The sequence below is a fragment of the Chelonus insularis genome, unplaced genomic scaffold, assembly GCF_013357705.1.
Source record: "Chelonus insularis isolate UGA/USDA-ARS -01 unplaced genomic scaffold, ASM1335770v1 contig_17_pilon, whole genome shotgun sequence".
Lineage (NCBI taxonomy): Eukaryota > Metazoa > Arthropoda > Insecta > Hymenoptera > Braconidae > Chelonus > Chelonus insularis.
Window position 1 is genome coordinate 603,655 of NW_023276415.1, and position 9,359 is coordinate 613,013.

Here is a 9,359-nt window from a genome sequence, read left to right on the forward strand (position 1 = left end):
ATAAAACTATTATTGTTGCAATTACATTTTGTTTTAAAATTATGTATGGAGAAGCACAATTGGTTTACATTCATAAATATTTTCCTTTCATCAATCAACTTGGAGGCAAACCAAGCATACTGGATCATCGCTGTAAATTTTGGTGAATTTAATTGATGCAATATAAGAGAATGAATTTTTATGATGTCTTCTCTTGATGTTAATTCCCTGTTCTCTGCCAATAGCTCCGGAGCATTTTGAATTTTTTTAATAAATATTTTTATTTGTCGAAAAAAGTAGACGTCACACGGTTGGCAAATGGGTGTACATTTCGGTGGGATAATTTTTACTGTACAAGTAGCTTCACCATTTTCATTAGAAAAAATATCGTCATACACTGTCGTGTCTGTTTGACCATCCCATGAATCTATAATCAGAAGGAATTTATTATGTTGCACATAAGGCAATAGACAAGTTTTCAGAAACTTTTCATACTCTTGTTTAGTTAGCTTGCCAGATTTTGTACACGTTATAATAATATTCTTATACATCTCACTCAACTGATTAATTTGTTTTTTTATTTGTGCTCCAAATGCTCCACTTGGTTCGCGTAAACATACAAAAACAAATGGTAACACTTTCCCGGAAGCCGTTAGTGCATACTGTGCGGTATAAGAATGAGTAGTTAAGCTAATGTTCTTTTTTTTAACGAAAATTGTTTTCGCTCCTTTTTCTGCCAATGATCTGTTGTATGTTGATTGATATTGACATCCACTTTGATCAGTGTTAATAATATAATCCAAATCAAATCCAGACATTAATGCTTTCATTTGCAGACGGAATTTTTCTGCACTTTCCATCACTTCTTCGATAGATGCTACTTCTTTATGACTTATAAACTTTGTAATTTTACGTTGGCGAATTCCGTGTTTTTTTTTAAACCTTTCCACCCATGATTTACTAGCAATGAAATGAAATTCTTCCGATAAAAATTGGAAGGCAGCATTCATTGCCCACTGTTGCAATGTTCTTGTGGTTACCTTGAGAAAAATGACAGAAAAAAATAAAATAACATGAAACCATATGCTTATAAAATATAATAATCAGATCTCATCAAACTGAAAATTTAATACCTGCTCCATATTAGATCGGGCTTCCAAAAATTGTTCGTAAGTATTACTATCAATAATGTTCCACTTGTCAAAATGAGTACCTCCACACTTGACATCTTCTTTCCATCGGTATAAATTCTGCTTATGCTTTAAGGAAAATTTATATTTACGGGCTAGTAGTTTCACAACTATAATTAATTTAGAAAAAGTTTATTAATTCCGTCATTTTTTTTTTGTTTTAAATGTTAAATAGTTAGTAAACTGAATTTTTACTATTAATAATTCAATAACTTTTATAAATATTGAGAAAAAATTAATTTCCATAAAATAAAACATCTACTTGAGTCATTCTTCCAAACTGCAAAAACATAACAAAACTGAATTTAATATATCTCTTTCTATGTATTTATAATGATAAAAATATTAAATTAAATATGGCAACGTTGCAATTTAATAAACGGTTGGTACCAATGAATTGGGTAATGTAAGGTTAAGTAATGTGTATCTGGCGGTTGGTTTACGTTGACATTTAAAATCATGGCCTATAATCAGCAATTACGTGAAAAAGAAAGATTTGTGACCAAAAGAAAATTAGAGTGGCTTGATAATGTTCGCGCCGCAGTTAAACGCAGAAAAGCACCTCAAAACGATGCTGAAATAGAAATTAATGGACGACGTTTTGTGGAGTATGATCAGTTGGGAGGCGATTTATGGTGTCACATTTGCAATGAAGCTTTATCATTGCTTTATATCGAGGAAGAGACACAAGTTGGTCTTGCCAATTTTGTAAAAGTGAGGTGTCATAATTGTTTAGCATTATATGATGTTAAAACAGCTAAAAGCAGTTTAACATCAGATGATACTGATAGGAAACGATATGATGTGAATCTCAAAATTACTATGGGTAAGTTGTTTATTTTTACAGAAAAATGTAGTTATGATGTGTGTAGTGAATAGCAATTATTGTTATTTGTAGCTATGCTTGATGCAGGCATTGGTGTAACCCATTTAAATGGGATATTATCTGCAGCAAATGTCCCCAGTATCAATCCAGTCACTGTATCACAACATGAAAAAATTGTTGGGCCAGTAATTAATACATTAGCAGAAGAAACTTATATCCAGGCAATCAGAAAAGAAAAAGAGTTGACTATTCTCAAATATCAAAGGTAAATATGACGTCTGTCAAAAATAGGTTATTTCTATTCAATTTTTTTCTTTATATACCATATAATGATTCATAAAATTTGAAAAAAAGAACATTCGATTCGTTTATGTATTTCATGTTTTAATATTTTCAACAGATTTCATACAGGAGAAATATATATATTGTAAGAGTTCGCATAATTAACCAATGTTTTTCTTATAGGAAAATGTTTTTTTAGATTTCTAGGTACTAACTAAATCACTTCCAGAAGCTATAATAGTAAAATAAGTATGTTAAAACTGCTTTGCTCTATCACTAGAATAAATGAATTGCTGGTATTGCATTATTTTTTGATTTGAACTTTCAAAAACTTTCATTAATTATTCTGTCTTTTAGCACTCTATTTCCTGAATGACTGGCGTTATGCTTGGAGTTTTTTCTTTTATTACTGAACTTTTTTTGTTGTCTAATTTATTTTAAAGATCACATTTCTTTCTTATGTTTGGTTTTAAAAAAATACTCTTTTATTTGTAAAGTGATGCTTATGATGAAAAAGGTCGGGTTAAGTTGCGAGCTAGTTTAGATGGTGCATGGCAAACAAGAGGAAATGGGGTTTCATATGATAGTCTGTCAGGTGAAGATCTAAAATTTTAGAATACTATTTATTAGGAGTTATAATTTGCAAATCTGAATTAATTCGAAATTTTGTTTTTAAGGACATTGCTCTTTGATTGGAGTCGAAAGTGGGTTAATATTAGGAGTTGAAATTCGTCGTAAATCTTGTGCTACTCGGGTCAATGGACAATGTAAATGTGGTGAAAAATGTTCAGCAGATTACACTGGAAGTGCTAAGTCAATGGAAGGAGATATGGCAGCATCATTGATTGCTCATAATGAGCATCTCCAAAATGAAAATTGTATTATAGCGTTTATAGTTGGCGATGATGATGCTTCGACCATGTGTCGAATCAGACAAGAAATTGATTATGATCTTCAAAAAGAAAGTGATCTCAATCATACAATTAAATCACTTAGTAATAAATTATGGAAAGTTGGTATTAAAAATGATCAGAAGAAGGTCATCGACTATCTGAAAAATGCCTTTTCTTATGCTGTAAAAACAAATAAAGGTAATCCAACAGCAGTTGAAGCTGCTATCATGAATGTAGTTGATCATGCATTTGGTAAACACAGTAAGTGTGGAGCATGGTGTCGCTTCTCAAAAAATCCTGAAAGTCATCATCATAATGGATTGCCCAATGGACAAGCATTGAAAGGAGAAGATCTTTATTGTAAAATAAGAGAAATTTTTTAAACATTTGCAAATAATGCAACTAAAATTGCTCCATGCAGTTCGTCACAAGCTAACGAGTCATTTAATGCTTTTGTAGCTTCTAAAGCACCAAAATCTAGGTGCTATAGTCGATCTGACAGTTTAAGTTATCGTGTAAGTTGTGCTTCTTTACAAAAGAATATAGGTACAAGCTACATTACTGAAGTTTACCAGAAACTACAAGTATCACCGGGTAAACATACTCTTGATTTTCGATCTAAAAAGGATGATATTCGACTTAAACAGTCCGCAAATGCAAAAACAACAGAGTTTAAACTCCAACGGAAAAACCGAAAAACTCGTCGTTCACAATCAAAACAAAAAATGGAAAAAAGTGAAGGAATTACGTACTCTAGTGCCTGTGGATTGAGCGATCCTGATATTCACCAAATAATGTCAGCAGAAGAGAATTTACCTGAAGATACTATTCCTGTCACTTTTGACCTGGAGACATCTGGATTCGGTGCTTCAGCAGAAATCGTACAAATAAGTGCTCGATGTGATAAATCGCAATATTCTAATTATATTTTACCATCTCGAAAAATTCATGAAAGAGTGACAAATGTAACAGGTCTTTTTGTTAAGAATGGAAATCCTATTTTGAGAGATAGTAAAGGCTGTAGACGAGTTCAGACAACTCCAGCAAAAGATGTTTATAGTGGCTTTATGAATTTTTTAAAAACACTATCTTCTAGTGTAGTGCTTGTTGCACATAATGGCATAACGTTTGATGCTCTTCACATTATAAGAGCAATGAAAACTTTTGATTTATTTGAAGAAGTCAAAGCAGTTGTCAAAGGTTTTGTTGACTCAATTAAAGTTTTTAAAAACGTAGAAGAGTTGAAATCTGGAGTTAAATCAAAAGGAAGTTTTAAGCAAGAAGAACTTGCTAAAGATTATCTTAAGCCTCAGAGTGTGAATGATGCTCATAATGCTGTCAACGATACTGCTGTTTTAATAGATCTTATTACAAAATTTTCAATTTCTAACTTTGATTTAATTAAATTTACTGTTCCACTTCACACGATTATTAATTCTGCGCATTTAAAACTCGTAGAAAAACAAAAAAAAGCAGATTTTTCATGTTTTAAAAATATTTTATCAGCACAACTTATTAACAAAATGATTAAAGCAAATATTACATCAATTAATTTAAAAGAAACCTGGGATAAACACGGTAAGGAAGGTATAAAAATGCTTTTAGGTTCAACTGCAGGTAAGATGCCTCGAGTTACGAGTAATGAAAAAATCATTAACAAAGTGTGTGATTATTTCGAAACATAAACAGTTAAAAAAAAATATTGATTTTTTTTGTGTTCATATATTTAGATATATATTTATATATGTATAAATATTATATTTTTCAAAATATTTATTAAAAATAAATAAATTTTCGTTTTCAGTTTACTTATTGTTTATTTTACTTTTTCTTAAATATCTCCATTTAACCTTTTATTCCTAATTCCTGTTTTTTTTTTAAATCTATAAATTGTGATAAATTCATATGAATTTATCACAAAATAAATATATGTAAATATGTGAATAATTAAATTGCAACATAAATATTTATTTTAAATTTCTATGGCGCGATCTCAACCTCGTATAGTTAGAAATCTGCTATATTGTCAGCGGCGTTGCCAGATTTTTCAATGTCAAAAGAAGAGAACCACAAAATTTGTTATTTTAGTGAAGTATTTTCATTAATATCTTAATATTTAAACGATAACTTCAACTTTTTTTTGTTTTAAATCATAAAAAAAAGGTTTATTTTATTCTATACATTAAATTTATGTGAGTTAGTTCTCTGGAAATATCTTTTTTTTCAGTAATGAATGATAAAAATGTCTATGCTCCATATAAGCCTATGTTAATTTCACGAACTTTAAACTTAAATATCTTGTTAAATAAACGATGAAATTTATTGAAATTTTTCCTACCGAAACTTCATTGCATTTTATAAAAAAAAATATATTTTAACTTGAAGAAGTTAAAAATTAATTTTTATAAAATATCCTTAATCGAGATACTCCATGCTTTTGAAGGCTTTTTAAACTCCATTTTGGATGAACTTCGGCAATAGCAACTGCCCTCTCTTTATACCACAGTGGAATATAATCATGTGGTTCGGGGGCAAATTCTTGAGCCTGATCAAGATCATCATCATCTTCCGGTACACCAATGCACTAGAAATACCAAAAAAATATTTTACCAAACATGAAAAAAATATTATAATTATTAATATAACAACTTTTAAATATTTTTTAATATAATTACATAAATACAAAGAATCATACATAATAACGTTGATAGTCATTCGTATGAATCAAATATTAATAGCATCATAATTTTAAAAAATTCAAAACAAAAATAATAGCAGAAATAATTATCCTTCATACCTTCGTATACTCATTTCTCTCATCATCTTCATCTTTTGTAATGAATTCTTCATCTTCAATAATTTTTCTTTCATCTAACATTGTCACAATGCTATTATAAAATTCTTCTCCCATGGCAATAGATGAATGTGATATTTGTGATGGAGGATTTTTGACCAGAAATTCACTTTCTTCTAATAATGATTTACAATACAAGAATGCATTCGTAATATCATTTTTCATTGAATCATTAAGAATAGATTCTCCATGTAGATCTCCAGGACTCGTACTTGCTTTATCCATATTATTCACAAACCACTTTGAATAACTAGCACAAAATTATTTTAACGTCTAACGCGTACGAAAACTCGAAACAGAATGTGAACATTTCAGAATGTATGACGTGGCCGAATTGTAAGCAGCTGGGATTTCACTTTCCTGGGGCATGAGAAATTTCTTTTTATGTACATCCCTTGGACAATACATGGTGGAGCAGGTAAACTGTGACGTTCGAAGGTCGCTCAGGTAGTAGGTACCATAGCCGGTAAGAAAAATTAGAAAAAAAATTTTTAATATTTTGTTGAATATTTTTTTTATTAATTATTCATTATTTTTCTATTTAATAATTTATAATTATAAATAATGAAAAAAATGAAAAAAAAAGTAACTCGACCGGGACTTGAACAGCCGACCGGCCGCACAGTTAGCAGGAGCGTTACCGCTACGCCACGGAACCATTGTTACAACCGGTATAAAAGTTCCTTCTACTTAAGTTTCATCGAGAACTTTGGATTGGAATTTCTCAACAATAAAAACGAATGGCGTCTTGCCACTTGGTATATTTGTTGAGGGGACCCTCCCCTACAATATATATAAAAGTGACGGAAATCTGTGATTCCCAAGTTTGAAACTCCCCTTGTCAGAAGGAGTCATTCGAGTAGGAGGTAGACTCGAGATTTCATCACTCACCCAAGAGAACAAACATCCTGCAATACTACCTCGCTCATCAGATCTCACAAAACTCATCATCTCCGATGCTCATCAACGAACTCTACATGGTGGCACTCATGTTACGCTTGCATTCGTAAGGCAACAATTTTGGATCCTCGGCGGAAGACAACCAATGCGCTCATACATTTACAAGTGCATTCCATGCGCTCGTCAACGTGCTCAGAGAGCTCATCAACTCATGGGACAACTCCCAGAACCACGAGTGACTCCATCACCTACATTCACCCATACTGGTGTCGACTATGCCGGTCCAATAACACTCAAGACCTGGAAAGGTAGAGGAGCAAAGACAAGCAAAGGTAGGATCTGTGCCCTTGTTTGCCTAGCTACATCAGCCGTGCATCTAGAAGCTGTAACAGACTACTCTGCCGAAGGGTTCATCGCTGCCTTTCGACGGTTCATCGGTCGACGAGGGCTCTGTCGCATTCTTTATAGTGACTGTGGGACAAATTTTCTCGGAGCTGCGGCAGAAATCACTCATCTCTTTACTCAAGGCACTCAAGAATTCACCAAACTCATGCATTCATTTAATAACGACAAAATTACGTAGAAATTCAATCCACCCTCAGCCCTGAACATGGGAGGAAAGTGGGAGGCTGTTGTAAAACTCATTAAAACTCATTTTAGTAAAACAATTAAAGATACTCTTCTAACATATGAAGAATTTACGACTCTTCTTGTACAAGTGGAAGCAGTATTGAACTTAAGGCCATTGGAAAAACTCACTGAAGATCCAGACGATCTTGCTGCACTCACTCCAGGTCATTTCCTAATAGGAAGACCGCTCAACACGCTACCAGAACCATCCTCAAGGGACATAAATCCGACCAGACTCAAGACTTATCAACTCATTCAGCAGAAGTTTCAAGACTTCCGGACTGAATGGAGCTCAAGTTATCTCCAGAAACAGCAATCAATTAGTAAATGGCAAACTAAGGCCAAGAACATCAAGGTTGGTTCATTAGCACTCATCATCGACGATCGGTTCCCTCCGACCAAATGGCCACTCGCACTCATCATCGAATTACATCCTGGCAAGGATGGGCTCACCAGGGTCGTGACAGTCAAAACAGCTACGACTGTCCTCAAACGTCCGATCACCAAACTGGCGATTCTTCCGTTGGAGCTCGACGACCCTGCATCAACCCCACATCCAACAACGAAATAATCATCAACGCTGTTGCTGATGGCGGGCGGTGTGTTCAGTAATTAATTACTGAAGAGCTAACCTCACTCAATTCAATAATTCAAATCTGGTCACCTGGCCGGTAACCAATCAGAACACTCATCACTCGGTCCAATTAGGACCCCTCAACGACGCCGACTTCCGGGCTTCACGAATTTTCTCGATGAAACGCGAGAGTCGACGATTTTTTGCTGAACCGCGCTCACTGACGTTAGATCGTAGCTGTCGTACACGCACTCATTTTTCTTTGTTCTGAACTCATTCTATTCAAGTAATCATTGAGATCATAATTAGTGCTCAACAATTAACTTCAGCAGCTCACTGAACTCATCCTGTGCTCAATACACTCAGAGATAATAGTATTCATAATTCTTGAACTCATTGTGAACTGCGTGAACTTACAACCCCCGTCGTAGTGCATTCAAACATTCATTCACTAGTAACTACAGTGCTCATCGTTTCCATGAACTCATAAACTCATTTACTGTAAACTGTGGCCTATTGTTTAATAAAGTTTATCTGTGTTAAATAATTTTCGTACATCCATAATTGAGTTAACCCAGCATTTTTTCTCATCTTATATCATTATCAAACACATAGTATTATGAATATTTATACATTTCATAATTGCAATCTTCAATAAATTTTTAGTTAAATTAATGTTGATGATATTGAACGTGATACGTTCATATTTGAAAATAGCATATAACCGGGTTCAATTGTTTGATCAAGAGATCAAGGTGTTCTATTTATATAAAAATTTTTTTCATCAAAATATTATCGACAGTTTCATTTTAACAATCTAACGCACTAAATTTTTTATTTATATTAGCAACATTATTCATTTATGTTTCCGTTCATTAATAAACTTTTAATTCCAGTTTATGATTGATACTCATAACTGATTATGTCAACTTCTAAATGGTATACTAAAGATTCGAAAAACTTGAAATAATTTTTATGCTTACCTCTTTGAAACTGTTCCAAAACAATTTGCAAATTTGTCAAAGATGCAGTATGTGCCAAAACATTATCCTCAGCAGCTGATAATTTATTTTGAATATCATCTCTCTGTTGAATAATTAAAGCCATTTGTTGTTGAAGAGTTTTAACCTGTTGATTAGCTCGCATAATAGCTGATGTATATACAGTAGAATTGTTTTTAAGAACTTTTTCAGCTTGTATAAGTTTTGCTTCTAATTCTTTTTTACTTTGC

The 9,359-nt window shown here is 32.8% G+C and overlaps 2 protein-coding genes across 2 annotated transcripts; both read left to right on the forward strand.

Annotated features, from left to right (window-relative positions):
• Nucleotides 1–1,628: 1,628 nt before the first annotated feature.
• Nucleotides 1,629–5,486, forward strand: LOC118064295 (uncharacterized). Its single transcript, XM_035078797.1, has 7 exons — nt 1,629–1,995; nt 2,068–2,260; nt 2,775–2,872; nt 2,955–3,530; nt 3,630–4,484; nt 4,731–4,787; nt 5,398–5,486. The coding sequence occupies exons 1-7, from the start codon at nt 1,629–1,631 to the stop codon at nt 5,484–5,486; spliced, it is 2,235 nt and encodes a 744-aa protein (XP_034934688.1).
• A 1,583-nt stretch (nt 5,487–7,069) lies between these two features.
• Nucleotides 7,070–7,507, forward strand: LOC118064296 (uncharacterized). Its single transcript, XM_035078798.1, has one exon. It carries the CDS (start codon nt 7,070–7,072, stop codon nt 7,505–7,507), a length of 438 nt encoding a protein of 145 aa, XP_034934689.1.
• The last annotated feature ends 1,852 nt before the right edge of the window (nt 7,508–9,359 follow it).

Coding starts and splice junctions, on each gene's coding strand:
- LOC118064295 (XM_035078797.1), top strand. CDS start 1,629: ATGGCCTATAATCAGCAATTACGTGAAAAAGAAAGATTTGTGACCAAA. Junction 1,996..2,067: donor GAATCTCAAAATTACTATGG/GTAAGTTGTTTA, acceptor TGTTATTTGTAG/CTATGCTTGATGCAGGCATT. Junction 2,873..2,954: donor TTCATATGATAGTCTGTCAG/GTGAAGATCTAA, acceptor TTTGTTTTTAAG/GACATTGCTCTTTGATTGGA.
- LOC118064296 (XM_035078798.1), top strand. CDS start 7,070: ATGCGCTCATACATTTACAAGTGCATTCCATGCGCTCGTCAACGTGCT.